This window comes from Apium graveolens, chromosome 8 (assembly GCF_009905375.1).
Source record: "Apium graveolens cultivar Ventura chromosome 8, ASM990537v1, whole genome shotgun sequence".
NCBI lineage: Eukaryota > Viridiplantae > Streptophyta > Magnoliopsida > Apiales > Apiaceae > Apium > Apium graveolens.
This window is the reverse complement of record NC_133654.1, coordinates 18,772,769-18,787,722: the sequence shown is the minus strand read 5'-3', so window position 1 is coordinate 18,787,722 and position 14,954 is coordinate 18,772,769. Positions and strand designations below refer to the sequence as shown.

Sequence of the window (14,954 nt, the reverse complement as noted above, 5' to 3'; positions counted from 1 at the left end):
TTTCTTTTTTCGAGCTACTAAATCAAAGGCAAATGTTATGAAGAGAATTCTGCGTCGATATGAGAATATTTTGGGGAAAATGATAAACTATGCGAAGTCATCAATCACTTTCTCTACGAATACAAGGGAAGGGGATAAAAAAGAGGTATGTGAGCAGTTGGGAGTAACTCCAAGTCAGAACCCAGGTAATTATCTGGGTATGCCAATGTATATAGGGAGAAGGAAAGTTGCTACTTTTTCGTTTCTGTCTGAAAAAATTGAGCAGAAATTACAAGCATGGTAGAATCAAACATTGTCTAAGGCTGGGAAGGTGACATTGCTAAAAACAGCAGCTCAGGTGGTTCCAAACTTTTGGATGAGCATGTTGTTAATTTCGTTGGAGGTTTGTGATAAGATTGAGAAAAGGATGAATGCTTTTTGGTGGGGAAGTCGTGATTCAGGGTAAAGGAATAAAATTGATGTCATGGGAGAGACTTTGTTCAGTCAAGGAGAATGGTGGTTTGGGATTTAAGAGGTTGAGGGAATTCAATAATGCGCTGCTAAAAAAATAAGCTTGGCAGATTATTAATGAAATAAATACTTTGGTGACGAGTATTATTTATGTGTGCTCGGTATTTCCCAACCCCAAATTTTCTATATTCGAAGCTTGGGACAAATCCTAGTTATGTTTGGAGAAGTCTTATGTAGACACAAGATGTGTTAAGACAAGGCTATAGACGTCGTATTGAGAATGGTAAGAGTAAAAAATTTGGCAGGTGCCATGGCTTCCTTGTCCAGAAAATGGTTATCTCCCGAAGAATTAAAAGAAGCGAAGGTTGAGAGTTTGTTTGCTGAGAATCAAAGGGAATAGTATGAAGAAGTGTTGAAAGATGTATGCAATGATCGAGATTATGAGTTGATAAAGTAGATTCCAATTCCAAGGAGAAGTAAGGATGATTCGTGGTTCTGGCTTTTTAATGAAAAGGGGAAAATTTCAGTAAAAAATTGCTACAGATGTTTATGAGGGGAATCAGAATGCCCGGATAAAGCGTTCCAGAAGAAATTATGGAGTGTAAATCTTCCTAATAAGGTGATTAATTTTCTGTGACGCTCATGTCGTGGAATTTTGCCTACTGCTGATGCCTTGGGGAAAATATGTAAATATAAGTTTAATATGTTCATGGTGTCAGCTAAATATGGAGGATGATATGCACGTCATGTTTGTGCTATTTTGCAAATGAGGTGTGGTTAAGGACCGGTTTTAAAGAGGCAGTCCAAGTCTGTCCTAACGATGATGTTATGACTAGTAGCAGCAGAGAAAAAAGTGGCATGGTGGGTCTAGTGTGCTGGAATCTATGGCATAGGAGAAATAACTGGGTTTGGAATCGGGTAAACACTTCAAGATTTGGAATTCAGTCAAGATCGTATAGTATGCTGGAAGAATGAAACCGTGCTAAGGAGGAACTAGCTCAACAATCGAAAAGCATCAGGAATGTAGTAGATTATGGCGTAAGCCGCCTGATGGTTGGATAAAAATCAACACTGATGCTACATGCCAACAACGAACTAGTCAAATTGGGGTGGGATATGTTATTCGAGACGATCAGGGGCGGTTCATTCAAGCTCGTAGCAAAGTAGTTCAAGGTCGTGTGTAGTCCAGGAAAGTTGAGGCTTTGGGTCTGCTTGAAGTTTTATCATGGACTAAGGAATGGAGGAGGAACAAATGTATATTTGAGTGTGATGCAGAGGAGTAGTGGATACGGTTAATGCAGAGGAAGAGCACTCTTATTTTGATATAATTATTGATGATTGTAAGGAAATTCTTAACGTGTTAGTTGTGTTGGGTCCTAGGTCTGCGAATATGATAGCACATTTATTAGTAAAAGCTACATATTCTATGTCAGGCTCTCAGAAGTGGTTAGATACTAAGGCAGTCTTAAGTTAATTCAAGTTCGTTGTATTCAAAAAAAAAATTCCTAAATCTCGTAAGCCAAAATGGAACCTAGTTTGAGCTACTTGTATCGAGTTTAGTTCATCTGCTTCATTCTGCAAAGTCCAAACAAGCATTTTCAGATAAATGAACGTTATCCTGTACTAGACTTTTTTCACATATCGATCAAACATGGTGAATATAATTTATTTGCTAAATTTGTGAATATATTTTGCTTACATATATGTGAAGTTTTGCTTACGTTTTAGAACTCTGACATCAGTTTCATTTTATTTCTTGGTGTATTCATTAATAAACTACAGTCTTGTGAGATTTAGCCCCTCGTATAGGTTAGCAAAAAAAAAGAGTTTGATGGTTTGAATTTTAATTGGGCCAAAGTACATGGGTTGGGTTAGAGTTTAATTATTTAAATTCCTAAACCAATCCAACCTGAAAATAATTTCCTAGGCCCGACCCATTTATAATACAGTCACTGTCCTCTTAGTCTTACACCCTAATTTATTAGGGCCGCTTCTCAGTTCTTTCTTTCTTCCACTTTGCTATCTATTCTACAAGTTCGACTAAGATTCATCTGTATCTTTCATATTTTCCACCTATTTTGTTTATCATTTCTTGATAATTTAATTTCAAATTATTTAGAACTTTTCTTATTGATGTCCTGTGTTTAAACTATTACATGGACTAACTATTTCTTCATTCTGCACATCCTGCTTGTGTTGTAGAAATGAAAAAAAAATTGTCCTACAAAGTTTCCTTTGATTGGGCAATTTGAAGAACCACTACTCATTTGTTTTGATTAATTTTTTTAAACATGAACACTTGCTTTCTTACCTTTTGCATGTTTGTGTCATTTTTAAGATTTGCAGGGGTAATTAATATAGGTGAAGCATATCACAGTTGTGTAACTAAATCTTAGCTACAATTTACGAGTATCTTTTTCTTTATTTACAATTTATAATTTACTGTTTGTAAAAGTGTGTTTTTTACTTGATACCTTATTTAATAGCTAATGTACTTTAAATGTTAACATGAACCCTGTTAGGTCACACACACTGTAGAGGGGGTGAATACAGTGTATAGTACACTCAAATCGAACTTTAAGAAATTAAGTAACAGAAAACAAACTTTATTGAAACAATAAACTCTGTTACAGTATGGAACTGTTACCTCTCAGTGATGAACAATATCACGAGAGCTGCTAGGGTTACAATGAATAATCTTCTCGAATAATGATAACACTTATAGTGTAAACCCTATGTCTGTGTTTATATACTACACAGTTACAAGATAATCGCTAATTGATATGGAATATAATTCTGCTTCCTAAAATATATCAATCAGATATCTTTTCTTCCAAGTATTCCATTCTTTACAGAATTCCTTCTTCATGCATATCTCTTCTTATGTTTATCTTGATCTTCTTTCCTTTAATCAACTACTGTCCTTATCTGATCGTCCTTCAGCACTTAAGTTCTGATATCTATCTTCTGATGATTATCTCCTGATAACATAAGTACTGATATCCTTAAGTCCTGACTTCCAGTATAAGTACTGATCAACAGTTAAGTACTGATTTGTCCTGTTAAGTAAGATCTGAAATCTAAACATAAATTATATTATCCATGACATTATCAAATATATCTAACAAACCCAAACCGAACCAACCCATTATAATATTAATATGGTTGGGTTGCATAATTTAGCATGATTTAACGAGTTAAAATTTTTATAAGCCGGACTAATTGGGTTGAGTCGTAAAATGTTATAAATCGGCTCAACTCAACCCACGTGCAGCCCTAAAAAGAGTATGAACGCTCTTCATTGACTAGTTTTCACTCGTTCAGGGATGGGATTCACTTATCGGCTGAGGGCCTATTAAATGGTGTTTGATCTCGTTTTTCCCATTTACTTGGGCCTTGGTGTATAGTTTCATAATATTTTTTCTTAAATTTTTTTTAATAAAAGTTTAAACATGAAACTTTTTTCCAGAATTTTTTTTAAAAAAATATATTATGGAAGTATACTTTAAACGAGCATTGAAAAGCGTGCCGAAAAGAAGTTGATATTTGTTTGATTTTAGTTTCAAATATTTTCAAAAAAATATTAAAATGACAAACAAAGTTTTTTGATAATTTCAATTTGGACAATTACTAATTAGTCCCTCCGTCCCGCTGGATAGTTTACAAACACTGTTTGCACGTATTTCGAGGCTTCAATACAGTATAGTTTCATAATATTTTTTCTTAAATTTTTTTTTAATAAAAGTTTAAACATGAAATTTTTTTTCAGAATTTTTTTAAGAAAAAATATATTATGGAAGTATACTTTAAATGAGTATTGAAAAGCGTGCCGAAAAGTAACATAAACAATTCAGTGGGACGGAAAGAGTACTATTTACTCCTCGGAAAGCATACACACACCATTTTTTCACTCCATAACAGTGTATTGCTATAATTGTTGATCTGAGGGTGTACAAATGTGCTCAAAAGAGGGGAAATTGGTCCTCTCACCTAAAGTGTATTGCTTATTTTTTGCTTTTTAAAATGCATTTCCAAAGCTCTTTTGCATCTTCGTTAAGTATTGAGTAATGTGAACTGGCATGATGGCATCAGTTGTGAAGTGGGAAAGGTCAAGGAGTGTGGACTAGTTAAAGTACTAGATCACTTACAGAAACTTATTTTTATGACGTCCTATTGACATGCAATGGTATCAAGGTCGATGTCTGTTGTCTTGTTATAGTCCTTGCTGACTACCGTTTTGAGAACACACATCCTGTTGTCTTAAAGTGATTGCCTAAGGGACAATTTTTTTTATTGTGCTCAGGTGAATGGATACATTTATTAATATTGTAGGGCGTCCAAAGGGACATACATTCTAGCCTTTTAGGCGATGGAACATGTATTACTTGGTAATACATTGTGCCCAAACTGAAAATAAGTAACTTACAACTTAAAATGAATAAGTGAATTATAAATGATAAGTAAAAAAAATACTTATAAGTTAAATAAATGTTTGGATAATTTTACTTATAAGTCAAAAAAAAATTCTTAAATGTGTTAAATAAATAATTATTAAATATAATTATCTAAATTCTTGAATTTTAAGTTAGATTAATATTTAAAAATATATATTTTAAAACTGAGGTTAACAAAATAGCCAAAAATCAAAATACTTATGTACTGAGTACAACCACAATACAAGAACTTGCCCAGCTAGGGTAAGAGTGTCTAAATTTTAAATACTTATGCACTTAGTCATGACGTGGAGATTGATACTCATAATTATTCTTGCAGATGGCTGATAGAGCAAATGGCTGTGAAAAATAGTGCAAGATGAGGACTAATGCCCCAAAGAAGAAGACACTAACCGTTGGTGCCAATGAGAGTGCCATTGGTGCAGATTGTGCAACAAATGGAGGAGTTGATGTTGAAAAAACTAAAAGAAGGACCAGAGGATAATTCAAGGCTAGTGAAGGTGCCCCAAAAAGTACTACTGATGGAGGATCAGGAGGCAACAAATCAACAACCAATGAGAACAATCAGGCAAAAAGGAGGGATGCAAGCTGAGCTCAGGAAACATCCAATTTGGAAAATTTGAACTTGTGTACCATTTTATTAGAACTGTTATTGGTATGTTGTGACATCTAGACAAGAATTGTGTTTGGTATTTTATTTCTCCTTCAACAGGGTATTTTGTGTTTGGATGTCGTACAATTGTTAAGTTATTTTGTATGGCCTTCGAACTCGTTGATGTTATGGTAATGCTATAACAAGTATGCATCTTACAATGTCATATTTTTCCCTTTACACTGGGTTAAATTTAGTAATTAGATATATTTTATAATGTATGAACTTTAAACAAACGGTAGAACTAAACCAAATAAGTGACACAAATAAGTCGAATATTACATTACAAGCATTGCAAGCATTATCATAGTAATTAATCCAACATTGAATTACAAGCACCATCCAAATTGAAAATTACAACAAAAGGATAATAAATTAACCAACACCTAAATGACAACAAAGATACTAAACCAAACACTTCGAACAATAGACATAAACAAACACTTCATTGCTTCATTCTTCTTCAGAATCAGATTCAGCCACTGAAAACTCGGTGTTCTCACCCACAGCCTGGAGCACCATATTCATCATGCACGAGAATAACACAAACATTACAACCACTGTCATCTCTTGCTTCCTCTTCATTGCATTCATCTAGGTTTGATGCTTTTCAATCAAACGATCAATCCTTCGTCCGTACCTGTGGTACGACTCATCAATCCTATCCTGCAGCTCCTCGATGACTGCTACAGCCTGCGGACCAAGTGGTGGGTCAACCCACCTGTGATATCCACACTCTTTTTCTCCACACTCGCTTAGTCTCCTACCAGCATTCTTTCCATACCAACGGGTCTTCACCACGCTGAGCTGATTACAGTCGCACATAAGATCAAACAAATCATCAAAATGAAGCATTTTTTCACCGATTCTGAGTTGTGGTCAAGGATGAGCTGTGAAATTAGGGTTGGAAGTTAGAGATGACGAATAAACGGAGGTTACAACACTTTATAAACACATTACATATCCGTTAAAAAATGAAAAGACTAATTTACCCCTCAAAAAATTAACGAAATTAGGGATAACTCACGACGGTACACAAAATTTAAATAGTTATTAAATGCAATATAGCATATGCTAGATTATGAAATACAGTACCATAAGTGGTATGACACTTAAAGTTCACGTATATAAATTGTTTTTTACTCTATTTTCAAGTTGGACACCTACTAATTACTCCTCCGAAAGCATACAAACATACGGACACCATTTTTTCACTCCATAACAGTGGTAAATAGGACATAACCAAAGCAAGAGAGTAAAAATCAACAACCAAAGTGAAAAAAACACACACAAAAGTTACAAAACACAAACACATACCGTTTTAAACAAAAACGAAAACACAAGTCTGCACACGAATATATGACATCTCCTCGAAACTCACTATCCCCAGCTGAATCTAGCATGGATCATGCCTTCTCCACTCCTCAACCCCTTCCCACCACCTCCAACAAACGTCCCCGCCGCACCACCACCGCCGCCGCCGACCCAACTTCTGGCGAGGTCTGGCGAACCTTCACCGACAGCTTCCGTGAAGTCCAGTCAGTTCTTGATCGAAACCGTGTACTAATTCAGCAAGTTAATGAGAATCATCAGTCCAAGATTCATGATAATATGGTCAAGAACGTGGGTTTGATTCAGGAGATTAATGGGAATATTAGTAAAGTTAAGATGCTTTATTCTGAGCTTTCTTCGAGTTTTTCGAATGTGTTGAGGAGTGGACAGGATGGGGCTGATGGTGCAAATGATGGCGAAGAGTGAGGTGATTTTGATTAGTATGTGGATTAGATCATGTTGTGTGTGTGTGTTAGAATTTTTAATTTTGTTTTTGTGATAATGTGAATTTTTTGAGTTAATTTTGTTGTTGTTACTTTAAATGATGTTGTGGGAGAAGGGGTTTTATTGTGATATATTAGAAGTTTATTTAGTTGAATATTATGTTGTGCTGTTGTTTTTCTGATTGTTGTGATTGCTTATTTATGTTTAATGATTTAGGTGTAGGAAGACCGCATAGATAATAGATTGTGTAGTTTTAAGTTTCGGCTTTATATGCCTATTGCTTAAGTAGCAATCTGGATGTTTATCTTGTAGTGCTTTTTAGTTAGTAAGTAGTAATAGTAACCAATGCCATTGACATTCTTAACTGAAACTATTTCGTATAGATGTTAATGGTTCATCTTGATGCTCTTTTATATTGGTCACAATAGGAATTCTACATAGCATAATAAGGTAAGTATATAGTACTTATCTGGCATAATGTACAATCAAGCCATCATCCTCTTTAAAATCTAGTGTTGCACATCAGTGATTATATGAAGCAACAATCAATCAATAAGCTTAATAAAACCACCACTATTACTTGAAAGTAAGCACTGAGATTAGTGTAACTTGTTACAATATCTCAAGAAAGCTGCTATGTTATCTTGAATACCTAATCACGAGAACTGAAACCACTATTGAGTTGAGCCATTACTAGTCAGCTTCTTTACTCACTGGTGCCATTGCCTCCTTCAACTCACCAACAACCGATCGCGTCATAGATGTTTGTCTTTTACTCCTCAGTCGAGTCTTTTGCCTTGTTGCATCTTAGCTCAGACAGATCCCTATTTCGTGAATTACTATTTCAAGCAGCGCTTGAGATACGATTTATGGAGGAGGTTGAGGGTACACTTGAGGATCTTGTAGCAAAAGAATAATTAAGTACAAAAGAACTTAAGAGAAAATGATTAATCAGAAGTTGCAGCTGTAGATCTATGTGGGTGATTTTGTGAAGATTTAAGTTGCTGGTAGGTTCAAGAGGGCGATTTCTGCAACAATCAATCACTGATGGGTCAACTGGGTGAATTTGAGTACTGGTGGTTTTATTGAGGCGTGGTCTAGTTTTAGCTTTTCATGTTGAGTTGTGTATTAGTGGTTTTATAAGGCTTAGGGATGGATTATTGCTTTTGTTATCGTGGTGTAAACATTTCATAGAGTATGATGACTTGATTGTCTATGAGACACTGAAGAATAGTATCATTTACCTCATTGTGCTATATAAATTTTCTTGTGTGACCATAATTAATAAAAATAAGGTAAACCTTTAACATTATTATCTATACGAAATAATACTAATCAAAATGTTAGTATTAACTACCCAAAAAACATTTTTCTGCAAAATAAACATTAATATCAGTAATACGTATATAGGAAATGAAGTTAGTAGCTCCTTTAAAACCTTTGGATCAGGGCTTAAATGCTTAATTAATTTCTGGTTGAAGAGTACATCACCAGGAGCCCCATCTTTGAGGCTATAATCAGCATAGCTCTGACACTGTATTTAGTGGTAACCAAATCTTAAGGTGTAAGCCTGTCAGGAGGAGGGCTTGAATGGATCATATATTATCCGAACAATAAAAGGGTAAATATATGCGAGATGCGGATCTTCCAAGTCTTTTTAAAAGATGAGTATCATCTCCATTGAGTAATATAAAATCCCAATTGCATATCTTGCAGGATGTTGAGGCCCGAAACTTCGAATTGCAGTATCATAGGCTAAGTTTGATGTTTTTGTGGTAGAATAATCCTGCACCTCCTTTCATTTTAAGAGATGCATATTTTTTTATGATCAATTATATCCTCAAGTTGCTCTTTGATATCATGATTTTGTTCTTTTTGTGTCTGTGCCTAAGAGTCACCTGGCTGGTATCTGAGTCATCTCTGGCTATGAATCTATTATTTGCACTGGAAAAATTCTTCTATCAATGACTCCAGCTTCTTTTGTTAAAGTTCAAATTATTGAATCCAAATCCAATATTTTGGTTCTCAAACATATGTGGAGGAACCATAAGAATTAAGAAGTGTTGATTCGCTGATCCTAGCACAATATTAGATCTGTAATCTTAACTAGAGTTTGATCCTAATGTAGGGATGCATGATAGTTCCTACTCTCTACCCATTCCCTTTACAAACTGTGACGTATAAAATTTCCCTCTCAGTTTTCTTCCCTCTGCCCTCTTGCATGCTTCTTTTACACCTTTTCTTTTGTTTACATAATTTCCTATTTCTATCTGTAGAAATTGTATTTCCTTATCTCTCATTGATGTATAGTTTGTACAATATATAGCAGAGTACATGAATAATTACGGGCACTATTACAGGAGCTAGTATATGTGAAATAAACTGGTGTAATTACAGAATCAAAACAGACCCTAAACTAAAGCTATATTTGAATTCAAATAAGAACAGACTTAATTGTTGCTGTGATTTAAGTGATGTGCTGATTTTGTGGAATTGCCTTAACATCCCCCCGCAAACTGGACGATCCTTGACGGACAAGTTTGTGAGTAAGAAGAAAATGTCTGCGCTTGTGGAGAGGCTTGGTAAGTAGGTCAGCGGGTTGATCGATAGATGGAATATAGCACACACGATGACTACGAAGAGCAACTTTCTCGCGTACAAAATGGTAGTCTAGTTCAATGTGTTTGGTACGGGCATGAAATACCGGGTTAGAGGCCATGTATGTTGCACTTAAATTATCACAATGAAGAAGGATAGGAAATTGTGGCTTAACTCCAAGCTCATGCAGTAAGAAAGCTAACCACGTGGTTTCTGCACTAGCATGTGAAAGGGCTCTATATTCAGATTTGGCGCTTGACCGAGCAATTGTAGGCTGCTTTTTGGAACACCAGGAGACCAAATTAGTGCCAATATAATAAAGATATCCAGTGGTTGATCTGCGAGTTTCAGGACAGCCTGCCCAATCTGCGTCAGAATAGGCACTAATGTATGTGGGTTGGCATTGGGGACTAAAGAACATGCCATGCGCTTCGCAGCAAGTAAATGAGAGGTGCGTGGCTGACTCATGTACTGAGAAATTGAGTTAACGGCATAGGAAATATCAGGACAAGTTATCGTCAAGTATTGCAAGGAACCAACAAGTGCCCTAAAGGCAGTAGGATTGGCAAGTATGTTGCCATCATCAGAACTAAGAGTTCTTTTTGCCGACATGGGAGTAGTGACTGGTTTAGAGAAAAGCATGTCGTGCTTTACTAGAAGATCATGAGCATATTTAAGTTGGCCAATATGAACTCCGTCATCCTGAGAAGTTACTTGTAACCCAAGAAAATAATGCAAAGGTCCTAGATCTTTGATGTCAAAATCACGACTAAGTATATGAATGAACTGGTCTAGAAGTTTATCATCGCTGCCCGTGATCAGAATGTCATTAACATATAGCAGGAAGTAGATTGTATGGTTGTTATGACGAAAAATAAAAAGTGAGGGATCAGCTAAACTTTGAACAAAACCAGCTGCTTTGAGAAAAGATGTCATACAACGAAACCAGGCACGAGGAGACTGTTTGAGATCGTAGAGTGATTTGTGAAGTTTACAGACATAATGTGGTCTAGATGGATCGACAAATCCAGGGGGTTGTGCCATATAAACATCTTCTTTTAAAAATCCATGTAAGAATGCATTTTTGACATCTAGTTGTCGAAGCGCCCATTTCCGAGAAACAGCAAGACTGAGGACTGTCCTTATTGTGGTAGGTTTGATAACAGGACTGAACGTTTCTTCGTAATCAATGCCTTGTTGATGAAATCCTTTGGCAACAAGCCGAGCTTTATGTCTCTCGATTGTGCCGTCCGAATTTCGCTTGGTGCGGAATACCCATTTGCATCCGATTGTGTTGTGAGATGGTGATGGAGGCACAAGAGTCCAAGTTTGATTCTTCAATAGTGCATTGATTTCCTCTGTCATAGCATTGCGCCAAATTTTATGCTTAGAAGCCTCTGAATAGCATGTTGGTTTAGAATTTTCAATGGCACTTAAGAGAGCTTGAGGAAGAGGATGTTTTACTGTTGTTTCATGACGTTTATTCTGCGGAAGTGTGCCATCTTTGGAACGAGTTATCATCGGATGTTGAGCAGGTGGAATACGGGTTATTGAAGACGGGCTGTTGAAGCCTCTGTTGTTGGGTCAGGTTCAGTCGTCACTGATTCTGGAATTGAATCTGGATTAACTCTATTGCGACGCTGATAGGTGAGGACAGGTGGTGGATTTATGGAAGTTGGGGCCTGATTTGGTGTTGTTGAATTGGAAGATGGTAGTGATGATGTCTTATCAGAGGATTGAGACACTTCATTATTGTTGAAATGAGACTCTGTAGATGGATTAATGTGCCCAGGGTTTGCTGATCCTTCTGATAGCCTTAAAAAAGAGGATGGGCCTGGTAAAAGAGCAAATTCCAAAGGACGAGGTGCCTGTACCTGCATATTTTTGTAGGGAAAAGAAGTTTCGTTAAAAATAACATGCCTAGACACATAGACACGACCAGTTCTAGGGTCAAGGCATCTATAACCCTTATGTTGAGGACTGTATCCCAAGAAGACACATTCTATACTTCGACTAGAAAATTTATCAGAGACATAAGGACCAAGATACGGAAAACAAGAACACCCAAAGACTCGAAGGAAAGTATATGAAGGATGACTCCCGTATAGACGATGATGTGGAGAATCCCAATTTAAGATAGAGGTAAGAAGAAGATTAATAAGATAGACGGATGTAAGAAGAGCTTCCATCCAAAGCTTGTGTGGAGCACCAGAAGTAAGTAGAAGGTTACGGGCCATGGTTGCAATATGACGATGCTTTCTTTCTGCTAACCCATTTTGTTCAGGTTTGTGAGGACATGAGAATCGTTGTTGAATTCCCAAAGAGTTGCAATATTTGGTGAATTCATGATTAACATATTCATTTCCATTGTCACTTTGGAGAAATTTAATGTTGATGCCAAAGAGATTTTGAATTTTTGCAACTAATTTCTTAAAGTGAGAGAGTACTTCATTTTTCCGATGCATTGGATATATCCATGTATAGCGAGAAAATTCATCGGTGAAAAGAACATAATACTTAAATCCATGAGTGGAAGAGGTAGATGAATACCATACATCACTATGAACAACATAAAAAGGTGAATCAACATAAGATTTATTGTATTCAAAAGGTAATTTATGGGACTTGCTAAGAGCACATTCATGACAAAAACTACGAAAAGAAATTTTAGAACCAATACTTGGACTTAAACGTGACAAGACATCAGATGAGGGATGGCCAAGACGATTGTGCCAGATGGAAGAGTATATAGCAGCGAGGGCTTGTGGACTGGAAGATGTGTGAGATAACTTAAGCGGATATAACCCATCTTTACAAGGCCCTGAAATAAGAGACGGTCAGATTGTAAGCAATATATTTGATAAAAATCAGGGGCAAAAAGAAAGAAGACTTGATTATCTTTTGTAAAACGAGCAACAAATAACAAATTTTTACGAATAGAAGGAATGTGAAAGACATTTTGTAATGTAAAATGAGAAGATCCCAAGGATATTGGTAGGTTACCAGTATGGGAAACAAACATTGAGTTCCCATTACCCATATAAACATTATGAGGACCACTATACTCTTATGGATTGTTGACAGGCATGGCGGTCATATGATGGGTCGCTCCAGTATCCGGGTACCAATTTGGATCAGCAGCAAAATGAGCTCCTGCGAAGGGTGCAAAAGTGGTTGGGCCTGTGAACCTATGGGGGCATTGTTGTTGTCCGTGCTGGTTTGTGTGACAATTAGAACACCAAGTTGGAGCCGGACTGAGTATTCCACTGGATGGTTGAGGATGAGGAGCCCAACTCGGAGAAGCGTAGGGTCTAAATGTAGAAAATTGTTGCTGATGGAATTGCGGTGATTGAGAAATTGCCCTTTTGTTGTATTCCGAAGTTGAGCCCTGAATAATATCGCTTGGACCTGTTGAAATTTCGACCATTTGAATTATTATTGCGGCTATTCTGAGCTTGATTTTCGCGACGGGCATTAGTTCCATGAAACAAAGCAGTTGCTATCCCTTGATCTTGGTGACGTTGTTGGGCATCAAAGGCTAATATTCGAGCGCGTAGCTCAGTAAAATTGGGAAGAGAAGAGTGTTGCGAGAGGGTCGTTCGAAGCATGAGGTAGTCTAGTCCAAGTCCATGTAGTGTTGCAAGTACTAAATCTTCATCAGAGACTGGCTTTTTAATAGCTGCTAACTGGTCAGCAAGTGACTTAGCATGGCGAAGATAGTCATCAATTGATTGTGAGCCTTTGTTGAGCTCAAGTAATTGAAGCTTGAGGCTAGATGCACTAGCGGCAGAACGCTGAGAGAAGTGGCTGGCTAGGCAGTCCCAAATTTCTTTTGAGGTATCAAAGCCAATTGTGAGCTGGGAGACACTTTCAGACAAAGAAGTAGTGATGAGACTGACTATTTGCTGATCTACAATGAACCATTCCTCATATTTTGGGTTGGGAATTTCTTTTGCGGGTGCAGTGTCGGTAGCAGCAGTCATTATGGTGCGAGAAGGTTCTGGTATAGAGCCATCAACATATCCCCAAAATTTGGCACCATGAAGGTAGGGCTAGATTTGTCTCGGCCAAATTAAGTAATTTGTTTCAGTTAGTTTGGTGAACTGAGCTGTGTTTTGAGAAGGGAAAGAAACATGTGAAGAAAATGCAGAAGCCATGATAGAAAAGTAAAGAGATGATGGGAGAGGGAGGGAGGTAGAGAGAGAAAGAGAGAGAGAGAGAGAGAGAGATGATCCTAGACCTAGGCTGATACCATGTAGAAATTGTATTTCCTTATCTCTCATTGATGTATAGTTTGTACAATATATAGCAGAGTACATGAATAATTACGGGCACTATTACATGAGCTAGTATATGTGAAATAAACTGGTGTAATTACAGAATCAAAATAGACCCTAAACTAAAGCTATATTTGAATTCAAATAAGAACAGACTTAATTGTTGCTGTGATTTAAGTGATGTGCTGATTTTGTGGAATTGCCTATCCCATTCTGTTTCTTTAAGCAATTAGAGGATTATAGTACTGAAATGGATTGAAATACAAATATTTACTTTTGTACCATTCCGTTACTTTCATTTCTTATGCTATAATTGTTGATCTGAGGATGTACCAATGTGCTCAAAAGAGGGGAAATTGGTCCTCTCACCTGAAGTGTATTTTTTTTTGAAAATCCATTCCCAAAGCTCTTTTGCATCTTCGTTAACTATTGAGTAATGTGAACTGGCATCAGTTGTGAAGTGGGAAAGCTTAAAAAGTACTAGATCACTTACAAAAACTTGTTTTTATGACATCCCTATTGACATGCAATGATATCAAGGTCGATGCCTGTTGTTTTTATTATAGTCCTTGCTGACTGCCGTTTTGTGTGTGTGTGTGTGTTCTGTTGTCTTAAAGTGATTGCTTAAGGGACAATTTTTTTTGTTGTGCTCAGGTGAATCGATACATTGATTAATATTGTAGGGCATCCAAAGGGACATACATTCTAGCTTTTTAGGAGATGGAACATAAATCCTGTATTACTTGG

At 36.7% G+C, this 14,954-nt stretch overlaps 1 protein-coding gene across 1 annotated transcript; it reads left to right on the top strand.

The window, feature by feature from the left end:
* Positions 1-6,846: 6,846 nt before the first annotated feature.
* Positions 6,847-7,486, top strand: LOC141676639 (protein EARLY FLOWERING 4-like). Its single transcript, XM_074482331.1, has one exon. It carries the CDS (start codon positions 6,916-6,918, stop codon positions 7,312-7,314), a length of 399 nt encoding a protein of 132 aa, XP_074338432.1. The 5' UTR covers positions 6,847-6,915; the 3' UTR covers positions 7,315-7,486.
* Positions 7,487-14,954: the final 7,468 nt, after the last annotated feature.